The 27,702-nt window shown below is 41.0% G+C and overlaps 1 protein-coding gene across 1 annotated transcript; it reads left to right on the top strand.

Annotated features, from left to right (window-relative positions):
* Positions 1-26,544, top strand: LOC146174171 (hypodermin-A-like). The gene is made up of 8 exons (XM_084585339.1): positions 1-318; positions 5,522-5,603; positions 7,617-7,690; positions 11,978-12,081; positions 15,927-16,065; positions 17,994-18,111; positions 19,967-20,118; positions 26,311-26,544. The coding sequence occupies exons 1-8, from the start codon at positions 1-3 to the stop codon at positions 26,542-26,544; spliced, it is 1,221 nt and encodes a 406-aa protein (XP_084441465.1).
* The last annotated feature ends 1,158 nt before the right edge of the window (positions 26,545-27,702 follow it).

Raw genomic sequence — 27,702 nt, 5'->3', positions numbered from 1 at the left:
ATGTTGGGGCATACTAGCCGGCTTCCTGGCCAACGCGGCACGCGGCTGACCGTGGGCCGCCGAATGCCCCAGCAACCGTTGCCAAACAGGTCGGTGCTCAGTTGGGGTCACAAGCTCGGGGTATGGATGATGACCGACTTCTGCCCAACCTGTTATGTGGCCGACCATGAGCCGCCCAATGGCCGAGAAACCGTCGCCGAATTGGTCTGCTTTCAGTCAGGTGCCCGAGCTTGGGCCTTGGTTGATGGACGACTTACGCCAAACCTGGTACATGGTCAACCATGGCCGTCGTTCGGTCGAGTGCCGAATGCCGGCAAGGTTGGCTGCCGATCAGCAGCCGATGATGGCTGGGGCTTGCTAACGTGAGTAAATTTAAATCGTCATTCTAGAAAAACTATTCCAAAGGAAAATACCTTGTATCCAATTTAACATACTGAGGTTAGGGGCCCCGAAGAGTACCCAGGTGATCACGCGTCCCCAATAGGCTTTAGCCAGTGTGAATAAAATATCTAGAGTAATTCACTAAAGGCTAGAGGGGCATCGAAAGCTCAAGCCGATAGCCGGAACAGCAGAACGACTACAAATCCATCAGTTTAAAAGTTGCATGTTTCAGTAATTCCCTTGGAAACGTTGCCGGCAAAACAAAAATGGCATTATTATCGGTCGGATAGAACCCATAGGAGCAATTTTTGTTGCCTTTTCGTTTTATGCCGGTAACCGTAGTAAATGATCATTATTCCTGCGGTTACAAAGCTAGCGGCCTGCCTCGGTGTGTTCGGTAGCGCTCTCGAAGGTGAGGTCTAACACCATGTATACCTTCAAACCTCCAGACAGATAGCTGTTGTGCTAGTTGACATTCACTAATCGCATGTTGTTATTTGGCGCAATTAGAAATAAGAAACCAGCACAAGTAAGCATAACGCAAGCTCTGCAAAAATATAGCTATTTCATGCTAAACTAGATAATGCATATTATATATATATATATACAGACCTACTGTGGCGCATCAGTGCATAGTGTATTGTGACAGTGAATAAAAAAATCACCAAAGCTGGTAACTTCTGATCCTCGGATTAAACAAATTGTGTTGTAAGGCTGCACTCGTGCAGGCACGTAGACATATGTACTTTGGCTTAAGCAAAACGAAAAAAGGTTTAACGCGTCCCCGTTCGTCTTAATTTCTACTACCCTTGGTGCCAGCCAACTTCAACATGAAGATTACTTAGAAACTTATATTGTGCTGTGGTAAGACGACGCCCGACTACTGTGCCAGAGGTCCCGGGTTCTAACCCGACCAAGGCGGCTGCTGTTCGATGCAGGCGAAACGAAGAGGCGTCCGTGTGCTGTGCGATGCCAGCACACGGTAAAGATCCCCAGGTGGTCGAAATTACTCCGTAGTCCTCCACTACGGCCACCCTTTCTCTCTTTCTACTTTCACTCCCACCTTTCATCCCTTCCCTTACGGCGTGGTTCAAGTGTGCACAGAGCAAGTGTGACAGATACTGCGCGTTTCCCTTCCTGTGAACCAACTATTATTATTATTATTATTATTATTATTATTATTATTATTATTATTATTATTATTATTATTATTATTTAACTGGTGATTTCAATACAATGAACCATAATTCAGCTGTCGTGGTGAATAAAATGAAATGATCCCTTCAAAAACGAATCTGTAGCATGTGATGTACACTGCGTCAAAACTCATTTATATCTTGCATCTGTGAGCGCAGCCGCGTATGAAGAAAGTGGCTTTTTACAAGCATCGCATGTTAAAAGAATACATGACAGCATGATTTGAGACCTTATATGCGGCCATTCTTGTAGCGGCTTGGCCGAACTGTTAGAGAAGAGTATCTGTACTACACTCCTTAAGAAAAAAGCTCATTCAATCACTAATCTTTTCCTGAGCAATAGATGGGCGATGCTATAACGCTCATGTAATGCGACAGGCTGAAGCAGAAGCGTGCATCATTGCCATTCAGTCGGTTTATAGTCTAAGCAAAAGTGCGTGCTCGGTTTAAATACTACATGTTTTACCACAGCGAAGGCATACTAGCATAAAAACATAGAAGTTAAATGATTTTCCCAATTTTCGCTGTCTAACAGACGAAACTAGGCGGTACCATTGCGATTGCACAGCGTGCGTCCTGTATATGCCTAAGTTTGTATGCCTCTGCTACGCCACAAACGTTTTCTTTTTCTTTTTCATGAGCTGAAGGCTTCGAAGCATGCTTTACATGCTACACATTTTGTCTCCATTATGTCATAAATTAAACATTTAGGCTTGTCAAAAAAAGAAAAGTGTAAATAAGAATGTTGTGTAATCGTTGAAAATTGGGATTTGGTTCGTTACTTGATGCTATTTGTTTTTATCCAATGTCGTGCTTCATATTATACAAAGGCACGCCTGAGTGCAGACCCAACCGCATTTGGAACGGGAATTCAAATGGAAGATACTTTCACGGACACATTCATGCATCTTTTCTCCTGGACTTATTAAGGACACTACTGCGCAAAGACAGAGCTTGCGATCAATGCTTATATATTGGCATCATATAAACCCCCCAAAGAAAGAAAAGCTATCTAAGATTGCTGGAACAAGTGTTAAATACGAAACCTGTAAATTAATTCCTGAAAAAGTTTCTGTGCAACTGAGCTGCAATCGTGTTAGTCATCTAAGAGCTGCAACCTGTCTTCTGCTTGTAATCATCGGAAAGTAATCCGCAACTAGGCGCTTTCAACTTTTCACGTGTATGCTATCAAGTTCACACTCCCCCATTTTCACTTATATAAAGCTTTCTAAAGAACTCTGCTTCCAGCACCTGTCACGATGGGCACCTATTGAACGAGCAAATTGAAACGCAGCAAACTTTTTGACCGATAACTCGAACCCCTATTACAAAAGCGCTATTTCTGCAGTACCAGAAATGAGACCTTTGTCTTGTTCTAGCGCACGTTCAATGGCGATTGACACATAATAACTAGACGAACTGAAAGATCACGAACAGGAGCTCTCCTCTGGGAACTTTGCCAATGGTCGCAGACTGCGTTCGCGATGTCTCTTGATCGAGCAAGAAAGAGCGCTATGGTGTGCTGTCTTACGCGAACAATTCACAATGCTATCTTCATTTCACTGATTCTTCTCATCATTTTCTCTGCCCAGGTAAGCACGTAATCCCTTCTTCTGGTTCAGTTTATTGCATGAAGACTAACGTCTTTTCTTAACCTGCGTAGCACGGGGTCTCATTCCGTTTCAATGCAAATACGCGGAACCACGTGTTCTATCTTGTCAACATCGAATTCACGAGAACGACGGACTCTTAATGATGTAAACGAGTACGCGCTTGCCAGGAGCTATAAATTTTTAAGCCTTGCGCATGTATTGGAGTGAAATTCTCACAGCACAAGGTGGCGTGGACAACTTATGTCATTAGTCCAAAGATAAGGGGCTCGCAAGGTGTAGTGTAATGCCACAACGAACAGGGCTGGCCGTTTAGTTATCGATTTGCCTACATCTTTATTGTTAGTTTAGAGCGTAAGGTCTACTGCTTAGGCGCAGCTCGCCCTGAACTTCAGTTTGTTGCAGGGACATTTATATTTCCACTACAAACACCTTCCTTCTATTACACTGCGTTTCTGGTGTGCACCATTTCATGTGGCATATAGTTCACCCTAAACTTCTTACATTCAAGTTTTCATGTTAGGTCCAGACCGTAAAAAAACCGAGAGAGATCTCGCGTCACCATTTCCCAATAAATGCATTATTTAATTGGTATAGAAATGGGGAGTAAAAATGTGATGTAAAAGTCCAATCCTAAGAGGAAACCTGAGCGTCCCCTATAGCCAAAGACTATACACCCTTGAGGAGCTCCTAAATATCCTACTTCACATAGGTTTCGTCGGTATAGCTAAGTACAAGCCTTGCTTAACCCCCTCCTTTTTTCATCAATTACCTTGTCCTTCGAAGTAGTAGCTAGGTAGATTGCACAAGTAATTGCTCTTCGCATTCCCTAATGAGTCTAGAACTATATGTTTTGACAAAGCAATGTGTTCGCTCTATTAACTACTATAACAAACTCGAATGTGAGTTTACACGCAGCATCGGTCGACTTTGTGTTAGACCCTTACGCTTTTTGGGATGTCCATATGATACTCAGTGAGTGTTTTCAGCAATTGCTATTTCCCTTACCTTGCTAGTAATCCAACCGAGTCATCTTCATAGTTAATTGCCCTCTGAGCACATTTAGAATACGATGTGTGTTGTTCTTTCGAGGCTAACACAGCTAAAGGCTCGTGAAAATTATTAGCACAATCGTAACTACGACTCAAAATTGCATGCTTAATTTGGGGCTTTTAGCTGCTTTGTAATAATTTTATCCAAGTGTTCGAACGTTAAACATCAATTATTGGTGTATTTCTTTTCCCAGCATTAATTAAGGATAGGTCTGAAATGCGGTGTTGGTTAATATATTGTACGCTTTGTTACATCTTGCCTAAGAAGAATTGAATAGACTAGTCAACGGAGTTCCCTAGGTAGGTGAGGAACTACGTAAACAGGATGAAAACAACGGTACAAATACTAGAAGATACAAGAAAACAGTCCAAATAGAGCGTGTTTTTTCATCAGGTTTTGTTTACTAAGAAAGCAATGAGACTCAAAGGTATAGTAGATTGCAAAAGGGGCTATCCCCTGCAAGCACAAGTTGACACATCCACCAAAATCAATTTGCTGAAAGGTTTTTGCCTAGGTCAAAAAAGCTGGTACGCCAGACTTACTTCCATCATGCTTGAATAAAATACAGTTGTTTATATGGTACAAAAATGAATGAGAAAATCGTAACACAGAATATGGCGCTAAGATAGGCCGATCTGTGGCCTATTGTTTTTTCTATTGCACCACCAGAAAGTCCAATATTGAATCTATGAAAATGTCGCACAAAATAGGAAACGACACTTGGCAAATAGGATAAGCTGCTTGCGGTAGTCTGAAACTAGGCGAAAGCTAAGCCCACAACATAATCTGTTTGAATGAGTAACTGATAAAATATCACCCCCCCCCCACACACACACACACACCTGTTATTGTTCTCAATAGCTAGCACTTCACATTTATCAATACGCATCCCGTTGAACGAAAAATTAAAGTTGAGGTGTTTCTAAGGCAAAAGCCTTTACTGCCTCATCGTTCTCAGCAGGAGCTGTCGGGAGAGGGATCCACACTTTCGAGGGAGATAATTAAAACACTCTAGAGGGCATTTTGGACCACCAAAGTGCGATGAGGAAAAAGCCGTTATAGCGTGGTGGATCGCAGCCCTCCACTATGGCACCTATATGCCCCTCTCTTCTTTCACTTTCACTTCCACCTTCCTCCCTTCCTTCACATGTGTCCACGAATTGTGACAGATACTGCGCCTTTTATACCCTGTAAATAAATTTGAAATGCCCCTGATGCCTGCTGTATTAACGCCTCCTAGACATGTGGGTCTGCTATTGTTTGCTGTGTGGTGCGTCGTAGGACAAGGAACTGCCACCCTTCACCACCTTCCCCCCAGCCCTCCTGTGTGGTGCGGCGTACGAGGAGGACTGGGGGGAAAGTGGTGAAGGGTGGCAGTTCCTGACCCTACGGGGCTGGGATGGTAGGTCAACGCCGCTTGCGGTGAGGGCTAGCCAGCCACCGAATTTTATCTAGCCCTCCGTGGCTCGCTAACCACCGAAAGAAGGGAGGAAGGTGGAAGTGAAAGAAGAGAGGGCCATATAGGGGCCGTAGTGGAGGGCTACGATCCACCGCGCTATAATGGCTTTCGCCTCATCGTACTTTGGTGGTACAAATTGCCCTCTAGAGTGTTTTAATTACTTCCCTTGAAATTGTGGCACCCACTTCCGACACCGTCTCCCGACAGCTCCTGCTGACAACGATCAGGCAGTAACGGCTTTCACCTTAAAAATACCTCAACTTTATTTCTTCGTTCAGCGGGATGTGTTGTGATAAACGCGAAGTGCTAGCTAGTCACAATTATCCGCGGATACATGCACCAAGCTGTAAAAGAAGGGAGGAAGGTGGGAGTGAAAGTAGGAGAAAGGGAGACAGAGGCTGCGCAGTGAAGGGCTACAATCCACTCCGCTATAATGGCTTTTACCTCCACTTTAGTGGTCCAAAGTGCCCTTTAAAATTTTTCTCATTGCTATACAGCCTATTTTGAAAAAGGACAATTTTCTTTTTCTTTGTTTCGCAAATAATCTGGTGTGTCGTTTTATATGGTACTGCTCCATATTAGAAAGGAAGTGCGAATATGAGACCACTAAGTGATTTTAGCGGAAATGGCGATCAAAATGGATTTGACAGCAGCCACATCGACTATTATAAAGGCGGTAGACGTTTGAGAGGGAAATATTGCTTAACACGATCAAACGCAATTACTGATCTTGTGGAAGCCTCTGCCTATGTGGAGGGGAAAATATTGCGCATCGTAGCTATCGCTGCAGACCATCACGCTCGTACTAAACTGCAAAATATTTTCGCGCGGTTTATGGCACGTTGTATGCTTTCTGAACTCCCCTATCTCTGGTAAGTGTTTGCAAGTCGTACGATATTGATTCTTCGAAATTATTATTGAAAACCACCTCATGAAATATGAAGAAACAACTGTAGCATTGAATTTAAAACTAACTAAAATCGCCCTCAGTTTGGAGCTGTTTCCTGTGGAGAGGGTGATGGCTCTATTGGAGGATGTAAATACGCTTTGATTTCAGCGCAACTGATACTGCGAACAGTATTGTCAACACAGCTTTATAAATACTTTTACTGCATAAAGTGTGAGCATTTAATTTTGTTCCACTCATTGTTCTTTGCATGATGCTTGCAATGAACCAAATATTTTGCATTGTCTTCTCCGCATGTGTAGAACCACGCACAACGCTTCAGAGTTAATGTAAAAAGTGAGTAATCAATTTTTTGTATTCAAGTATGAAGGACACCTGGGCGGTCCCTTCTCGTGCTATATATTCAAAATGTAAACTCGAGCCTTCTGCGAGGATGGTTTTATGTCAAAGTTAGTAAGAGAACTGAAAGTGTGCGCACTCTTTATTTGCAATTGAATATTTGTGGAGAAATTGAAACATCCACTCAAGCAAGTTGTACACTTCCTTCATAGAATGTTCAACGTTATTAAAGAAATGCTTAAACACTTGAACATTTCGATGACTTTTTTAGCAATCGTTTTGATGTATATCACTAAATACGACCCCACATTTTGCATAGGTAAAAGTGTCGAATCAACTTCTTTCTGCAACATTGCTCCTTCCTAGCAGGAAGTAAGGCAAAGTGTGATGAAGGTATATACAAATCCCCTAATTGAAACTTCAAATTATGCGGTTAGGTGCATAATTTTCCAACATTTTCTAAAACAGAATATTTGTTTTTCTCCGTGTCCATACCTGTGCATCTTATGGCGATAGTGTTTCCTGTGTCCGGTCGAAAATAGCGTTTTCTGGATAACAAATTCTGATGCATGCTTCTAAGCTACAAAACACTTTTGATCACAAGGAGTGAAAACGTCTTGTTGATCGATTCGCCTTTCTTTGCAGATTAATACTCCTTTCCCGTGTTCTAGGTTGTGGTCTTTCGCAACCTCTCGGGAGAGTTATCAACGGATACGAGATAGAAAAAGTCCACGTGCCTTGGTTGGTAAGAGTTTTGTGTTGTAATTTCGAACGCACCATTTCATTCCTGCACCCATTCAAACCATTTAGAATTTTAATCTGGCTAATGGGCAAAATCTCCATCACAGAGATGAGCCGAGATCAATGTATCAAAGGCTCATATAAAGCCCAGGAGTGGGCAAGATGGTGCATTCCGGCATTTTAGACAACCAAAACATATAAAATTCCCAAAGCATCGGCCGTAATAGAAGCTGGCAAAACGTTCGTACACATCCTATTCTTTTCGCTTTCCCTCTAATTTATTTATTATAAATTAAAATAGCAGTTAAGCCAGAATGGGGACAAAGTTTTGAGGATTGTTCGCCAGCATGAAGTTAAAGCCGAAGGGCGGACGACGGAAGTGCGGGCACTACACCCATGAGCAAGTCATGGCGTCATAGTGTACCTGATTCTGAGGTTACATTAAAATGTTCAGAAGATACATGTTTATTAGTTATAGTTGAGGAGTACTGCGGCTGCCATCCAAAGGTATCGTGTAAATGCTGCATGATTTTACCTAAAGGACACTTATCAAAGCACATGTGCGATGAAGCGATCAAAATAGAGATTTAGACAATATTTTATTGATACCGTTCATTTATACTTAAAAACTGGATTGCAAAGATCGCAGGGATGACTAGTAATATATTTTTAGCTCCTCACTACCCAATAGATTTTAAAATATTTTATGTTTAGTTCTCTGGGACTCATTTGCATGTTGCGAAGAAGGTTTCTATTCCAAAATCTCAGTTGTTTTCACCGTTTCACATAATGAAACTTTTTATAAGCCTAAAAATCAGTGCCTTCTGTGAATATTATTTAACCCTTATTTGGTTTTTAATTCAAGGTGACGCAGTAATAGAAAATGCTGTTTCTTTCGGTTGAGGCATTAAAATGTTCTAAATGTCTACGCAAACGTTGAAATGTATTTAATCTCATATGGTCGAAAACTAAAATTTGAACGCAAGTATACGTTTTCACTATAAGAGTAATATTCTGATCAAAAATAAGAAGTATGATATGCCTTGAAATTCCCTTAGCGAGGGGCATTCACTTACACTGCTTTTTTAATTTAGGTACACATCTCGCTTTGATACATTTTATGTAGCCAGAGATAATTGTATGCTTCAACAGCAGCTTCTAGAGTTTCGGTAATGTGCGGGGCCGCCTCACAGTGTATTTCAACATCTGGCTTAAGAAATATCTGATTTATGATATATTTTGAGAGCGATTGACTTGCGGAATGTATTATGTAAGATAACCACGAAAACTGCCTACCGAAATTATAACTATTTGGATCCTTTGGCGGGTATGTTAAGAAAATATATTGTGACTACTGGTCACACGCTCTGCACTGCAATCACTTGGAACGTCCGCAGTCTGAAGTCCAGAAGCCATTTTTTTAAGGACAATTACTGTAATTCTGAGGCCTTCTAACTAAAATATTATGACTACTAAGAATCGGGTAGAGTGCTAGTATCGAAATTAATAATCAAGAGCTTGGAGGAATCATATTGAAAGCCGCAAAATAGTTTTCAGTGAAGAGAATTTTACCAATGGCATTTGGAGTTATTCAAACGCGAGGTATTACAAAATTTAATTCATGGGTGGTTAAATTCTATAGGGAAATTATTCTCTTAAGCCCATGATGACTTGCCTATTGTTGGAATTGAAAGCTGGTATAGACGTTAGAAAAGTTAGGTCCACACACGACAGGTTTTAATACATGAATATATTTAACACCTACATTTTCACCTCCTGTTGTTCGTCATGGTTCCCTATGCCAAGGAAAATGAATTTCCTGAAGTGCGCGGTTACTATCAGGTAATATTCGAAAACTCTTGAGTGTTGCTGCAAGTAGCAATTCCAAATAATGTGAAGTAAAGTATTTTATTAACGATAGTCTTTCTAATTTCTAATAACGACATTGTGAAGGTTAAGAGTGGTAGTCTGGGAAACCTTCTAAACCGGCTCCCTTAATTACCACAAGCCGCAACATATTGTTCTAGTTGCGTCCTCTGGCAAACCTAATGCACACCACAGTGTTATTTCAATCGTTTTAATGGCACCAGATGACGCTACATATCCGAAAAGTCGCCGTATGCTCCGCTAATTAGGTCTTCGTGCTCAAACGACCTTTTTTTTTAATTTAATATCCCACTCGCCAACTGTCACCTAATAGCCCAGTTAAGCGTACAAGTTAAAGTGCACTTACAGAGAGTGCACTTCGCAGCTCGAAAGACACTTTACTCTATGCAGTGCTAAACGGGAAAGTAGAGTGCATTCGCATTAGCACTCCTTGGTACGGAACTGACAACAGAAAACCATATTTGAAAACATAAATTGGAACCTCGAAGCATGAAGTTCAGACAACTGATGTTTAAAGTAGTAAAACACACAAAAAATGCTTAAAAATTGACACCAAGCCATGATTCAGAGAACCCACATCTACAAACACCATGAACAACAACCACCACCCCTTAACTGAAAATGACGTGGCCGCAGTGCCGCACAGCGCTTAATTTGGAAGTTGCGTACATGGTTACATCACGTTTTTGTTATCAGATATAACAAACGTCGCTGTTATAGAACAATTTCTGAAATAAAAATATGTACAAAGCACGTAAACTAAACTTGTGTACGTATCTTATTACATAATATATTCGTGACGAAGAAATATCTGCCGGCGAGGCTACGCACTCGGCCCTCAAAGTCTATTTTGCGAACGCACTCCGACCTGAGTGCACATTTTGGCAAATGCACTTATGTTACGCTGTTTAGCAGCGGTAGAGCGCACTTTTAGTAAGTGATACTCGCCTTAAGTGCACTTTATTTTGCGCGCTTGACAGGGGTATAAATTGCTAACACGCTATCAGGTATGGTTATATTTCATAACCAGCCTCAAGCCAGTACTGAAGTTTGTCTTGTATTTATTAAAGCTTTGCACGGCACGTACATGTAACCAGCATTGTTATAACACGCCGCTTTTTGCTGTCTTCCGCGACAGCACAGTAGTACCCGCGTGATTAAGTCTAGCTTTCGTCAAAATCTGAACCTTGTTTATGCCAACAGAACATGAATTAGTACGTTTAGTACGCATGCATTCCTATAGTGAAATAAACTAGGCTTATTACGAACTATACCAGCAATTTTTTTCTCGCTTTTGGCGATACGCCAGCAAAGGAAATATATTTAGTGCACGAACCTTATTGAAAGCCTGCAAATTCTCACCTACTAAAAAAGAACATACATACTACAGAGCTCTATTTGAAAACTCGAAAATCACACTAAACGCGCTAAAGAGGTATACAGAAACGCTTTTTGCCCCGATGAGCTAAAATTAATTTTTTTTAACTTTCTGTCTGTACGAATATAGCTAGAAATATCACATTTTTCTTAGTGCTTTGGGCGCTGCTGCAGATATGAAATTATAGACTTGACCAGCCTTCGGGAATGAGGACCCGAGGGAACTGACGGGTAAGCTTTTGCCTAAGTAGTTTGAATGAAGAGCCTGCAGCAAAGGCGGGGAAAGGTTTTGTGGTTGAATGGCGCCCTATGAAGCAGTAAAAACGCAAAATGTTTACAATTTCAGGAAGCACATCTTGTTCATCACGACATGAGCGATGAAAAATTGAATTAGTATAAAGCTACCTAATCAAAAGAGAGCTGGTGTTCAGAGTCATAGTGTGTATTAAGCTAATGCAACCTAATATTTGCGCACAGCGGAAAGCCTGGCAATCAGCACTTAGACGATTGAAGAAGCTATAATCAAGTGCTTCACAGTTGAAGTTGAAATTGAAAGTTTATTTTCGAATCACAAAACAACGTACAAGAATATACAGTTAAACTAAGAAGGGAAATAATTTAGAGTGAGCCACAAACACCACCGTCTGCAGCTCAGTAATAACGGCACTAAAGTTGTTCAAGCAGTTCTGAATTTTATTATATCTTGAATTATTATTGCTTTTTAAAGATAATGAAAGTCATATTAGGATGTCATTAACAAAACATTGAATACTTTTTTGTTTTCTTATTACATATTCACTAAACTCGAAAGAAATTTCATGACGCTTCAGCATCTGGATATTTCTCATGAAAGCGGATTTACTGCTATCAGTAGTTGTAGCCCTGTCGTGAGGGATTTGAGAATTTTTATTTTCCGCGGTCAAATTGTTGCTAACTTCTTCTGTACAATGTAAAATCGAATAGCAATGCGGCTTCGATACTAGTAATTAACAGTTTTGCACTCAAATAATTAGCTCCCTACATGCAGGTGAAAATTATCAAGTTTGTGCCAGGAAAGAACCCAAGGCTCTGCGGAGGCAGCATTATAACTAGGAACGTTGTTCTCACTGCTGCCCACTGCATTCGCAAAAGGTTGGTGTTCACATTGCTTATCTTTGTAAACAAGCGGGTCTTATCTAGGAGATATTTTGAAGCCTACCTACTTTGAAGGCCATTTTAAAATTAATATTTGGAATTCCTAATGACTAAGTCGTGACAGCTGAGGGTTACCCAGGAAACAATCCATTAATTAAAACGTTAATGTTTTACTGAGCTAGTAGGCAATCCCTTAAAACATTTGAGACCAGTGCAGAGTCAGGACTGCAGAAATGCGTAACCGTGAACAATGTTTTTTTTTTTTTCCGGCACTAGAGGTGTCAAACTTTTGTCATTTGTTTCCTTGATTTCGTAGTGCTTCATAGTTTTATAGCTTCTTATTTCCTTCTATAACTACATTATTTTCTTATCGCCCCCGCCGCGGTGTTGCAGTGAATATTGCGTGTGATCACTGTCACTATAACGATGCGGAATCGAGTCCAGGCCATGGCGGCCGCTTTTTGATGCAGGCGAAAAGCAAGGTTGTCGAGTTCTGTGCGATGTTAGTACACGTTAAATAACACTGGGTAGTGGAAATTTTCGGAATCCTCGACTACGGCGTCTCTGAAAGCCTAGAGTCGCTTTCTGGACGTTAAACACCATGAACCTAACGTATTTCCTTTTCGAATTTCTCCTTTCTTTATTTGCTCAACGCACACCTGTGTCATTTAGCTAGGCAAGGGGAATTACAAAAATGTTAGGAGGATGTCGGCTTTGAGTACCGAGATTGAGCAAATAAGATTCAGTACAGATAAATCTGCATGTATATCTTCGAGGCGTTTCTGCTATGGCATATTCTCAAGAAAATTAAATCGCCGGCGTTATATGATATATGAGTCATATCAAAACAATGTACAAACGAATTGGTATTCCTCACCTTAACAGCACAAAAACATAAGCTAAATAAATGACACCATCCATCGATTCTTACAACAATATCTTGGGCATACAGGAAAAACCCTACGACAACGGAAGGACCTATCTTCCATCTGGGTACTCTGGGTAATCTTCCAGTCGGTTGACTTCATCCTATTATTGCAAAATTCTTGTCCCACAAAACCAAAGTGGCACTTATATTTATTGGAAGGAAATGTAAAAACATGGTTTGGAGAAGTGGAATAATTTTTCCGCACTGTTCGACGCACGCTTAAATAGTTTCTTGCTCTTGCCGAAGCACATTGCTACAGGTATTCTTTGAGCTTTAAAAGCCCGCAAATCTGCCAAAACTCTCCACATCTCTGACATCTTCATCCGCTACATCTAAAGAAATCGCATAGCACTACCCTCGTCACCAATAATGAAAAACTCAACTCAACCTACCCTACAATGTTCTTTCATTTTCTGTAGTATTTGCTAACATACGTAGCTTCCATCCTTAGCCTGCACTCGTATCGGACATCAGCTTATCATCCAGGAGCAATATACTCATAATAGTAGAAACTCGGCTAAACAGTGATGCAACAGACGCTGAAATCGTAACTGACTTACTTGATTACACTCATCGGGATCTTTTATTTTCTGTTGAGGACGACACATTGGACTTAGATTCATTTTGGCATTTTGGCTGATTTGTCACTCCTCTCTCGTAACAGTGTTGCTTGGCGTTTGCTTTAGACTACCGAAAACTACTCCCAACTTCCTACATCGTCTGAATGACCCCATTAACAAACTTCTTTCTACTTATACAAATTCCCGCATTCTTCGTTTTGGTAATATTACTGCCCTGTGATTTACTGCTAGAAAATACCCAGCTCCTCAATTACGTGCATGCAGAGGTAAAGAATGTTTTGATATGTTTAAAGTTAACTTCATCCAATTAGTGTCGCTGCAACCTGGATCTCACAAGGATCAGCCAAACGTTTTGAGCTGATACTAGTCATTTGCCCCAAAACATATCATCCAATAATTATCCACCAAAAATCAGCATGTGATCACTTGTGATCACATGCTCTGTTTACATTTACGTCTACTTGAAAACAGACGTCTAACAAAACTATAGGCCTATATTATAACAGAGCTATAAGGCTATAGTTGAAGATATTGACACCTTTTTGCCTGAATACGAATCAACATTTGAAAGCCGCTCAAAATACGAAAAGTGAATAATATTTGAGTACAAATTAAACCATCTCACTGATACGTTTTCTCGAGTATTACCTTCCGAGCTAACCGCCATAATTCTTGACTTACTCGGCGCTGAAAACGGTTCGGAAATAAAAAGAAACTTCATTTACGCAAAAGTAAATGCGCCGACACGCTTGCTGCATGGGAGAAATATTTCGGAGCTAAAATTAAACTTACAATCTGGTCGAAATGCCAAGCACTCATTCAATCACCACGACCTGCCAATGCTATTAATTAAGCAAGCAACTCTTGCAGCTTTTAAATTCCGTTCATCATCCATATATTACAAGTACAAACGACACGCACAAACTGTTCACTATTCATGATTCTGAAGAAATATTCAAAATTGCATTTGCATGTTGCACTTCTTAGCTTGAGCAGGCGCTTGTAATCAGTCGTCTCTCCTATGGACTCCCCTACCTCACCCTGCTCCGAAGAGATCTCCACATAGTCAATGCAATGATACGTGCAGCTTAAAAGAACACATTAGGCCTCCCAATATACACCTCCAATGTGAAATTGGAAGCTCTTGGGCAGCAAAACACAATTGAGGTTCAAGAGTCTGTCCTCCTGCTTCTTTGCGCACTTTAAATTGAACGCTGGCGAATGCGAGGGGCAATCGTAGTGCGACATCTGCCGAGCATTCTTTTTGTCACCTCGACCGCCGAACTGCTTAGTGTTTGATAAATTGTTTTCAAACATTTTCAATAAAGTCAGCCCAATAATATATGTATATCAGTGAATTTAAGTCTCCTCGATTGCGCCTGGGGCGTTGCCACTAACACGCGACAATATTTCGAGATAAAGAATTTCGTCAGTCAAACGTGCCTAATTCTTGCCCATTCTACACTGTAAGCACGCATACCTCTCAGGAGTGAAAAAAGGAGTAACGTCTCTTATGGCGCACTCCCTAATGAAGCAGGGCGTTATTTTCGACCCTTGGATAGACGTTCGCACAATTTATCCACAGAATTGTCTACTGATGGCAACAGAAGCATATTGCCACCACAAAACGTTTCTTTAACGCAGTTACCAAACGCAAAAAAGATTTAACCTCAGCAGTGTAATTCTTGAGGATAGCATTCACAGAATATTGAAATTTGGCGTAAAATATTTCTGTAAACCAGAAATTTTGCTTCCTTTGCCGACCATAGCACTTCTGGTGATGCAAATATATATACATGGACTTGAACAGTATACCCTGCTTGTTATAGGGATTGCCCCAAAGGACATGCTACTCTCTGTTTACTCTCTTATAAGCATATTAGTGTTTAGAGTGCAAATAGTATGCATTAATAGTGTTTATGCATATTTTATGCAGCGGTGCATTCCTTTAAGACGTTACATTTGTATTACAGCCCTTCTTTCATTCTTAATGACATCTACGTACGTTATTTAAAAACGCTAAATGAGAAAAAAAACTCATATGAATTTTTCGGTGATATCACTAAAAGTTTGTCATTAGGTGATGCGGTTGGGAAAGCATAATAATAGTCGTAAAACTGTTAACAAAATAAACGCATTCAATCTGTTACACACTGTGTAAATTTGTTTTATCTGATCCTTCGCAGTCGACATCTCATGTCGGAAATTTCATGTCTAAACTATTTATTCAAAAAAGGCATTTTATTGCTACTCTGACCAAATTACCGGTATTCAAAAATTACTTTGAACATTTATGTTCAATAACCGTATTCCTGATGTGTCCACGTTCAAAGAGGTGAATATCCAAAGGCACTGCGTGTGTTTTACAACACGACATTCGGCAACAAGGGTCCTAGCATCCGGGTGGAACGGGGCGTGGTTCACGAGTACTACGTGTCCCCTTTTCGGGGATATGACATTGCTCTGCTGAAGGTGCGTACATTACAGCTGTTTATAGCACAGGCTGCCTTTCAGTGCATTTGTTGAATTCAAACATTTGCTTATTTTAAAATCGCGTATACCCGGAATATAATATAATTTAGACAATTTTCTCACATGGCTTAAAAACGTGGGAACGAAGACACTAGTGCTGATGTCAACAGTTCAGCAAGCCTTAATCATTCATAGAGCAAACTTTTCTAACTTATTTTTAACATTTTTTATAGCAATTCTTTCTTTGAGGTAGCACGTCTCTGAATGATAGAAAAAAAGTCAGTTTTATAATTAAAATTGGAGGTTGTTGTTGTGCATTCCGTTTTTAATCGGAATGATATAAACTAATAAGTGTACCTTGCACCCCGAATCTTCCCACTTCTAAGCTTTTGATGTTTCATATCTCTATGACTTAAACGAGGTATATGCTTAAGACTTAAAAATTTTAAGGAGGCTATAATCGGTACTTCAGCAACCGCAATGCCAATGCGTCGAGAACATGCTGTGAGTTTCAGATCGTCAGGCGTATCAGTAAAGAGGTGCAAAGACAACAAATGTGACTCGGACCAGAACAATGTTAAACATTGTCAGGAGTGAGAAACCTTTGTTAAGAGCAGAAATGCCTCTCAAAATCTTTTATTCTTTTTCATTGATGAAAGCTTGAAGATGCGCATATCTGCCGCTGGTAAAAGACACCTTGTAATGTATTCTTTCGTAATATATATGTACCTAGCGGAAGAACAACAGGCATTGTGACATAAAAAAATTACATTTGAATATCTGAATACATGCACAACCACGTCGCTGGTACCATGTGTAACCGTCGGTATAATCGCTTCACTGTCAAGGGAGTAAAAAGAACATTGTGCTGCACTTTCTGCTGTGTAGCACTTTCTTGATTATAAGCAGCTTAAAAGATAATAACATTTAACAGTTTGCAGTGATCACAGCATTTACGTCAACTAGTAACATATATTTTTTAACGAGAAAATCAAAGGCGCAAAATAGGACCATTTGATTTTTATACATCAGTTTTAATTTAGTGTTTTCATGCGCAATAAGTTAGGTGAACACCATTTCAAACATAATCTCTTACTAGCCGCAGCTCTAGTCTTGATTAAAATATCAAATAAACGCTACTAAATTGCTATGAACTAAGCCGCACTGTTTTAAAGAGCACAATATCTGTTTCCCCCTCTATTTGATGCATTGCTACTGGTTTCCGTTTTAGGTGTGATACGTTTTAACCTAGCATTACTAAAATTGACTAACAACCACTACAGTAGAAGAAATCAAAGTAACTTCGACCGCTTTTAACGTGATATAACATACGTTTTCTTTTATTGCTTATTTCATTGAACAACTAAATTATTTGCCTGGTACATAGTTCGATGCCAAATTTCCTGAGTAGTTCATGTAGCGGTGGAAAGACTATTTCTCATCTTTACCTTAGTAACTTACCATTGCTGTGACTTCATATAGTTATTACTTTTTACGTTCATTTAGACTGCGTAGTGTCCCACTTTCTTCGGAATAAATATTTTAGCACTATTACAGCATCAAGCTTATTCAGCGATCTTTTTGCGAATATTTGCGTTGGTCATTAACGGTAAAGTAAATCGCAGGCCATTTAATTTCCCGTCCCATTTCTGAAAGCCTGGTACCAAACAATTTAAAAGCCACCAAGAGATGATTGCCGCATGTAAAACATAAACAAAAGTAAGCATTTCATTTAAAAACACTCCATCCTGGTTGTTGATATTGCTGAATTATGTGTCACTATAAATGTAGTTTTCGGAATTAGGTAGTGTGAGCTGGTATGCGCGGGGGCAGAAAGAATTTGTATTGTAACCCATAAAAATAACATGATGCTCCCGAATGTCAAAGTTTTCTCTAGGTTCAAGTTCTCAGACAACAGATTTTTTCAGCTTGTGCAGCCCCTACCAAGATTCAACAGGTTCTTCAGGCCAATCTGCTTACCAGTGAGTTACGAACCAACCTACGAAGGCGATATGCTTTTGGCAGGATACGGCGGTACTACCTGGAGTAAGTTAACTAGTGCCAAAAATTGCATTTATGGGAATGTCTCGGGAAATCAAGTCTGACCACAATCGAGTGTTCTTTATTCGGTTTTAGCAAATAGCATAGCGTTTATGCACTGTCGCACTAGGTCCAATTATCTTGATACGTAGTCCCGAAATGCACTATTGTGGCTGTGCTTGGGTCGATAGGCAAAGGCAGATTGAGCTTCACAGTGTTTAAAAAGAGCATTGGTCATTGATTATTATCTTCCGTATCTTTTTTTATCCTGTTCAATATATCGTAACAATAATAAGCTACAAAACCTGATCACAGGCCACGATATACTGGTTTTGAAATATCCTAAATAAATAGGTTGATGTTAAACGTATATGAAATTTAACGATGTGTAGGCTTCTACGCATTCACCTAAAAGCAATCTTGCACAAGATGGAGCTAGCCTTTCTCAATGAACTTGATGTTTCGTCATTCATGCAATCTTGTGCTTTATTGTGCAGAGTCAACACGGAACACTATTTTATGATGAGCAAGTGCTATGCGACATAGAGAATTTACTTTCACATTTTTGTTGGACGGAATGTGAAACCATAAATTTGACACCCAGAAAACAATTATTGCAAATATTACACCAGACTAACAACGGAAGTATTTAGTCAAAGCAGTGCCCTTTATGCAATCTGCGAAATGAAGTACAATCAATTTAATATCGCACGAAGTGTGGCGTCAGATCTGCAGACCCTGTAGTTTTTGTGGTATTTAAGAACCTTGTAGGCTACACGAAACCCTCGGTGCATGCAAAGGGTTAGCTTATCTCGCATAAAGCGGGTCGGTTCAGAAAACTGCTGTTGAAGCAAAAGGCAGGCGGGCAACAACGACTGGGCGACAGGCGTTATCTTTAAGAGTGTCTTGAATTTGCGATGCGCCATCTCCATCAGATGGAAATACAGACACAACGCCGAGAGAAACAAAGGACAAAATATGAAGCGAACTTTTCATTGTCCTAACTTGCGAGAAAAATAACAGAAGTGGTTCACAGTGGTCTATTCACAATGGTCTAGTTTTTACATGGAGTACGGACAAATTTGCAGAAAAGTACATAAAAATGTCGACTCCCTTAAATTGTCTGATCTCCCGCCGAAGCGGTAAACTGCCTTTCGGCTGGGTGACCAGGCATCGTGTTATTTTCTACACTCTTCGAAATTGTGAACTAAAACTTTGGCTAACTGTGCCCGCTTTCTTGCTTCCAAATGCGTTTCCTCGCTTCGCATACTCGCAGCAAGCGCACATGTCAGTATGTTATTTCGTTGTCATCTCACAGGCTGCTATATGCCATGTTTCACTCCACCAACGTTACGGCGTACATTGTAACACCTGTGCGTGAACCAGTTTTGTAGATGTTGCCAATTCATGGGACGATATTCAAGTTCAAGTTTCAAGTTCCTTCCTAGGTTGCGGCTGCGGAGGCCTGTTGTATATTTGTGTGCCTCACTCTGTTTCGATAAACCAGTTGTTAGTAGCTCCCGTTTGTCCTGTCTTTCTACCGTCTTGTCGCTTTGTGTTAAATAATATACTCGTTATTTTAGAACACCAACTAGACCAAGAATTAACTCACTTAAATTTTATTCACGTGCCGCATGCGGAATAGGCACCGGTGGTAGAAACCTACTTATTGCAGTATATACAAGTAAGCAGAGGAAGCTTATGCCGATGGCAATAATATGGCCCCAATAGCCAATTGCATCGTGGTTACAGATGAGCTGAGACAGTACGGCGCACACATTTCGCAATCCCAGAAAAAGGGTGGCATCACTTGCAGTGATGCTCACTGATGTATTGCAACTTCGCTCCCTTTTCTTTCCAGAAGGCAAGGGCCCGCGCCATATTATGTACTATCTTACAAGTACCTTAACGGAAGATGACTGTGATAGAGCATTGGCTTCTGAGTGGAAGACTCTTCCCTTGAGCAGCTCGAAAGTGTTGTGCAGTTGGAACCCTCATCAGATTGCATGGAAGGTATGTAGAAAGCTGAACAGCTGTGTTTCAGAATATATCATCTGCACTTTTATGCACGAACTATAAGCTTGAATGAAGATTTTATTGCATTGTCGGACGCACACAATTATCTACTGCGGCTTTTTTGCCGCTGCGAACAATCCAATGACAGCATTGTGTATTCTGAAGAAATATTTTCTACTCTTCTGCTAAAGAGGCTCACTATGGGCAAGGATATTAGCCGATATTGGACAACTCGTCCTTCGTTCCCAATGCTTTTGATTTCAGCTGCTGCAAAAGAAGATTGACGGCAGCGAAAACAATCCTCTGTTTTGTTTTTTATCTCAAGTGATGCTTTGAAAATCGTTCACTAATAATACAATCTAGGCCGATGCTGCTCCCATAATGAAGCAGTCCTGTGTACTTTAAAATTAACAAATAACTGCATCCAGGAATGGCAAGATGTATGGAGTTCTGAGCTGCTATGTTATTAAACAGCCTGCATGCGATGGAATTCAGCAGCGCTAAGTACTCTCCGATAATCAGCTAAAAACATTTAACGCTAAGCTTGTGGTCTGAATACACGAATAATATTTCACATTGTTTGTTTCTTTCCTTACAACGCCGTTTAACAGCTTTGCATCTTTCTGATACAACTACAAAGGGAATAAAATTAGTGCGCATATCGCTACCGCATCGATGTAACGCAGACCAACGTGTTTTGAACGAGTAAGAAAGTTGGGTATAAGTACATTATTTAGCAAAAACAGAAAAGCACAAAGGTTTAAATAAAGAGTTGCAGTAATGGCCTAAATGACGTTACAACGCCCTTAAGAATCACAGCCCATATTATAAGCATAAATAATGGTACGAAGCACCACAGTTCGTGGAAACACGTGTGGGAAGTCGAAGCCAACGCCAAGTGGTTGCTGCGATGGTACACCTGCGTCTGCAAGCTCTTTGCAGCGCTTGCTGCTTACGCATCTGCCGCCTCATTGCTCCGTCTACAAGATTTTCCTCCTATCATGCCAAAAAACGCTCGCTCACGCAGCTGTTTTTATGATCTATACTGCTAAAATATTGCCTCTTGTTTTGATTACAAGGATCAAAAACTGAATTTGCAGCTTGAAGAGCTCTAACCTTCTTGATGAAAACTATTAATGTTTAATAAAAGGAAGGCAAGTATCTATACTTGCGATATTACATTGCAAGCAGAGATCAAACAGCCAAAGCAAGACAGCAGAAGGATAATAGCACATCGTGAAAAAAAGTGCGGAAAGACAGTGTCTATGCTGTGCGCTTGAGCATTCAGATGGACGCCCACTGACTGAAATCAAATATCTAGGTCACAGGCAATGGCGAGCGTCGGCGGTGAAGGCCTCGCAGGCGCTGCTCCGTTTCATGAAAACCACGGGCCTGATTGATAGGCTGGTATATTACTGTGTTGTGATGTGATATGAGTGTGCCTTGATTTGATTTGACGCGATATGGCTGTGATGAGACTATACTGACTTCACCCATTCCTCTCTTACTCATCACTTTTATATCCACTCAACCCTTTCCCCCAGTGCAGGCTAGCAAACCTGTTTCTTCTTCCTGTTAACCTCCCTACCTTTCCTCCCTCTCCTCTTCCTCCTCCTGTTCTATCCCAAATTTAACAGGCCGTACCGAAATACATGTAAATATAACCTCATGAAAATCACCTATATTACAATGACCTGAAATAAAATTGCGCAGCTTCTTTTTATGTATTTGCTCAGTATTGATGCTATGGGTTTGGCTAAGCTCGAGGAATTCGTAAACCTCTTTTTTAGATAACGGAGGCATGATGCAGCACCTCTTCTTCAAGGTGCAAGGCAAGAAAGCTCTAAACCTATCTAAGGGCCCAAAATTCTCTACGCGATTGTTATTTTGAGCATCGCTGGATAATATGAGGCATTTAATAATCCCAGTGCATGGCAACGGTAGAAGTAGGCTAATTGGGTGAGATAGGAACGAGGTGCAATTATAGAGGCCGACAGCTCATTCCAGAGTGAATCGGTGATATCGTTTGGATGAGCTAGCTTTGGTATGTTATGTGCTGCTGTAAGGTGCGCACTAATAGGGCCCTTGAACAGTAATTTCCCAGATATTATAATGAAAGGAGTCCATAAATGTGGTCTCTGTGAGTATTCAAGCCAAATTGAAAGATTTGCGTGACGCGGATGATGTACAAAAATTATTATTTACTAATAAATATTAATTAGCGACCGCCGGTATCCGAGTAGGGCGACACCTTTATCCACGTGTAAACCTCTCATGTGACATCATTGGCGGCTGCTGGGTGTACCAACTCATAAGCGTTCTCTAGTGACCCGGCTTAACGGACCGAGCGTGATGGGGGGATGTCACGGCTTGCTTTCTTCATTATTTCTTCGCCGGCGGCGTGCGTTGAGTTGAGGGAAGAGAGGAGGAGCATTATTTTTGATTGCCGGTGTTCTCGATGTGAAACTACTAAAAATGTTTGCTTTGAGGAGAGGACTAATGGGATACTGGTTATTCGCGTGCGTCTTTAGGTTTGGTGGATAGGTTTTCATGGCCGATTAAGCGGCCCAAGAACTTTATTCCTATGTGTAAGGCCGCGATAAACGGCAGCTTTTTTTCTTTTTTTTCGTTTAGAAGAAAATGACACTGTGATAACTCGCCAAGATGTTCGCTTCCACGCATCTCCGCCCTAATCCGTCTGACCACCCGCCCACGACGCCTGTCTCCTTCGCTGACGGATTCAAGTACCCGCCTTAATCCCGGGGTGGATTAAGGCGCCGGCTAACCCCTCAGCCGCGTCGGCTTCTGTCATCAATAGACGCCCTCGCGCGCGGCTTGTCGAGGGAGAATAACCAAATATTGGCCCTCTGTCTGGACGCTAGGCGGCCGCTTACCCCTCGGCGGCGCCGGCTTCTGGCGTTGGGGCAATGGACGCCTGGCGCGCGCCTTGACGATCCCTTTTAGGCCCCCGATGGCTAGCTAAATAGCGTCCTCGTCTCAACCCCCCCCCCCCCCCCCCGCGGTGCTTCTTCGAAGGATCGCGGCAATTAAAGGAGCCGTTGGACAGCAGCGACGGCGACGAGCATTTCTGTTTTTCCATGTAGACCATGGAATAGGAAAAGGAGGACGAGTACCGATGGGGAGAGGCTGTTAGCCCTCGAGTGGAGAGAGTGTGCAGCCTGCACGCTGCATTTTTGTTTTAAAGAATGAAGGACCTTGTCCCGAGATTATGGCCATCCAACTGGGGTTTCGTCTTATTATTCAACGGGTTTGATTGGCTGCGTAAATTTGAGGCGCATCATGTGAAGCGACCGCCTTCACGTCTTTGTCGTTGCCATGAAAAAGCGGCCATGAGACCCGGTTGAGCAGTTCTGTCTAGTCGAGCACAAGCTGGCGACTCCGAGCTCGGCACATAGCTTTCCTCTGTGTGAGCTAAGCGGTTCTCCTTGTGAGGTGTTTTTTGCTTGTGATGTACCTTTTTGCTAGGGTGGTGGCAGCTCTGTGCGAGGCCACCAGTGTAAATTCAGTTGTCTTTTGTCTATATAATCTGTAAATATATCTTCCCTCTTCGTTCAACATCAAGACTGCCTGACTTGCCATATTCCTTCTGCCGAATCTCCCTTCTGAACATTCGGAATGCGACACCTATTCATCACTCTATGTTAGCATTTATTCACTCTCATTTGAGAACATCAGGGAGCGTCAATTTGAACTGAAGTGTTCGTTGAGGACAAACTGTGATTTAACATAGTTACGGCTGTTAACTGCTGAACAAGTGATATAGCGTACGTCTCTGTGATTAAATATACTGATTTCTTTAGAAGACTTACTCTTATGAAGTACTTGCTGTGGTGTGAAGCGAAAGAGGATAAAGATGTGTGGAGCTCAACCGTTACCTGTCGCCCACCATATTTATTTTCACACCTAGACAAATTTGCATCAGCTGATTCAAATATGTTTCAAAGAAACATGCGAAATCGCCAACACAACTTTAACTGCATATTTTACAGCAACATGTGCTGTAAATATAGAGAAAACAAATAAATGTCGCAAGAATCTGGTATACATTATGCAGGTAACGTGCAAGTGGACGCATTTCAGTCCAAATGTGCCGTTGTTTTCTCCGAATAAATGCCAGGTGATCGTGCACGCGTGGTTTGCTTCACAACTAACTTGTATTGCAGCGCTAGCCACAAGAAGTGCCGACGACAGACAGTCTGTCGTCGTCCCTTCTTGTGGTTCGCGCTGCAATACAAGTTAGATATGAACCAACTAGCCCACCAAGCAACCGTATTGATTCACAAATATTGCAAGGTGTTTTTCAAAACATACACGTTTTTACACTGCCCTGAAGATGAAAGATCAGAAGCCACCATGGCGATTTATGTTGCCAACTTGCGCACATTCCTGTCCTGCATTGGGTGAGCGCGCTCACCATGTTGGAATCAGAGGCCACGCTCGACAGATCTCTCGAGTATGATGGTATTATTTCTGGGAATCGCATGCTTCACCTCCGAAATATATATATATATATATATATATATATATATATATATATATATATATATATATATATATTGCCACGAAGATAACGAAGCGGGCAGTGGCGCGTGACGGAGTGCTAGCGCTAGGCCCGCTGGCCATTAAAGCATATTTCATCGTCATGCCATCACGACGTTTTGTTTCTGTTGTGTCGCTGTGTTGCATCTCTTCTCATGCCACCTCGTAACAATATATATATATATATATATATATATATATATATATATATATATATATATATAAGTCCGCACGAAGTAAAGGCACTGTGAAGTTGTTTAATCGGCTTCTGAATGGCAAGATGAGCGTGATGCTACTCGCATACAAGTAAATAAACAAGAGCGCCGGTTATAAATGATGGCGTTGTAGGCGACATAGACAATGTCTACAGCGGATCAAACAAAACAGGGATCTGTATCACCCTTGAGGTTGAGCAATATCTTCATTTTGCACTGTGGTCTTTCCCACATAACCTTTGTACGACCCCTTAGTCGCGTATGATATAGCTGAGCACAGCCAACAATAACTATGCTGGCGGTGCAGCTGCAACGCAAACAGTGCTTGGGCAAGCTGACTAGCTATATTAAAACGAACGCCTGCTGGCAACAATCGGATTTGGCCTGAGCAAGATGCGAAAAAAATGAGGCAGGCTTCACGCTTCCCAACCAGTGAAGAGAGTATACGGGCAGCCCGTGGACAGCCCGTAGGCAGCCAGAGGTAGATTTACGCTGATGATATTCTATGTGCAAGTGCATGGACGCTCAGTGGATTGTATTCTGCATAGTGAAGGAATTTTATAGGCAACGAAATAAGGCTGTGACACCATTTGAAGAGTATACAGAACAATAGATACATTGGCTGAAACTAGCCCATTTCATCCCTCTTGTGCGTATTTTAGCCATTCTAAAATTCCGCTTTTTGAGGCTTTTTAGTAATGTACAGAGCGTCTGAAAAATATAAAATTTAAAACAAAAATGCCTTGCTAAGCTAGTAATCATGCTGAAAACCACTAGTTCATGCCAATCACGTTTTTCGAAAATGATCTCTACTTAGAATTAAAAAAAATAAAGAACACTCGATATGTAGTTTCTGTGCCCGCTTAATATAAAAGAATTACCTAGTACCGACAGCTATAGAGGAAATCATGATCAGTGTCACATTATATTTATGCTTTACGGAGAGAAAATGCTGTACTTCTGTAGGTAAATCAAAGAAACTGGCTAAAAATATTGAATTTTTTGGAAGCAGCCATTGTCAGTGCCATAGAATAGATTTGCACATTTGCACTAACGTTGCTGAGCGATGCAACTGCTTCATATATTTAGTCTCGAATAATATATGCTCATTGTATGAAAGTTTAATTTTCAGAATGTATGGATTCAACAAAACGACCACAATAAAGATCAACAGCTTCAAGCATCCGGCTGTGTATGCAAGGATAAAAGATAACGCCGCAAATGATAAAATGGAATTTACACTGCACTAGAAGTTAAACGTTCTATTTATTCTGAGTTGGCAAACTTACCTTTCTCAGCCATCAAAAAACCTTAATATATGAATATCGTGTTAATGCAGTGCTTAGTAAGTGTAATACTGCAGTTGAGGCGAACTAACGCATCGTTCACATTTCGCTTTGGATATTTTTCACAGGGGGACTCTGGCAGCCCTGTCACAGGAACTCTGCCAAACGGAAAGTCTGTACAGTATGGAATTGTGTCCTTCCTCACGAAACGCCAAGACCGGCTTGCACGGACTGTGCACACACGTGTGGCGTCTTTTCGCCACTGGATCAACTATCAACTGAGGAACATAGACGACTGGGACGCGATTGTTACACACACGTCTGAAACTCCCTATGGGTCATGGTTTCTGCGAGCGCCCTGAAGTTGAAGAAGAAAAAAGTTTTTTTTTCTTTGTCGTGGATTGAAATAAATATTTTAGAGTACGTTATCGCACATGAATTCAAAATGATCTCCGAAGTAACGTATTTACATGAGAAACCTAATTTTAGGACGCATATTATTTATCATGTTACCTTACAAACACTGCCTCAAAGAGACCGATGAGTAGGGCGGATGACCTCTGTGGACATCCTCGGTTCATTTCTAAAAAAACTGTTAATTTTTATGGTGCATATGACCTGTTTTATGGAAATGTAGCCAAGGTTTCAGGGATGAAGGTATTAATCAGGGCGAGGCGGAGATTTCTCATTGTTAGAGCGTCGTTAGACTTCTAAAACGCCACGAAGTATTGAAGCGTTTCTGGGCAGAAATTTCAAAGAGGTGGAAATAGATTAGAGCAGAAAAAAAAACTATATGTAGGTATACGAATGGTGCAAATGAAGGCAGTTAGTTATCAATCCAATCTTGACTATCTAAAATCGCCGCATAGCAGTAAAATGAACATAATGGGAATAACGCACACAATAAGTAAAATAAGTATTTTCATAACCTAATCAAACCGAGAGCTAGGCCCTATCATGCTAACAATGAATACGAGTCTGAAAATCAGATATTGAAATGTGTGGTATTGTGGGGTCAGTGACAATACACATAGCATTTTCAGGCCCATCATTTTTTAACACCGTTCATGCTTCAGTCTGAACAGTGTTCAGACTTCCTGCCTCAAGTAACAACGTAGTGGAAACCAATGAACCGATTTACCAAATAATGATTTAAACTTTTTAGCAAATATTGAGTCATACTATTGAACTTGAATTGTTTATTATGCCAATATAAATTGAAAAATATTTAGAAGGCACATTCTGCAGGGGAAGCGTATTACATACTGCTTTTTTGGTAGCGCGTCGTATGTGAAGCTGGTAAACCGACACAAGCCCGTGAAGCTTATTCTGCATACTATAAGAAGAGGAACCCGAATGGTTATTCTCAGCGCCCTTTGCAATAAATATAACCTCCGAACAGTAGGCGAAAAAGAAGGCTTAGGGACTCCCTTTTTATGCCACAGTTATTGACACCCTGTAAATGCTTTAATTGTTTTCGAGCGGGGAACACTACAACGCTCCGAAAGGTCTTGCTAAGT

Source organism: Amblyomma maculatum, chromosome 11 (assembly GCF_055883805.1).
Source record: "Amblyomma maculatum isolate TAMU_Amacu chromosome 11, ASM5588380v1, whole genome shotgun sequence".
NCBI lineage: Eukaryota > Metazoa > Arthropoda > Arachnida > Ixodida > Ixodidae > Amblyomma > Amblyomma maculatum.
Note: the sequence above shows the minus strand (reverse complement) of the source record. Positions and strands in the feature narration are given on the sequence as shown.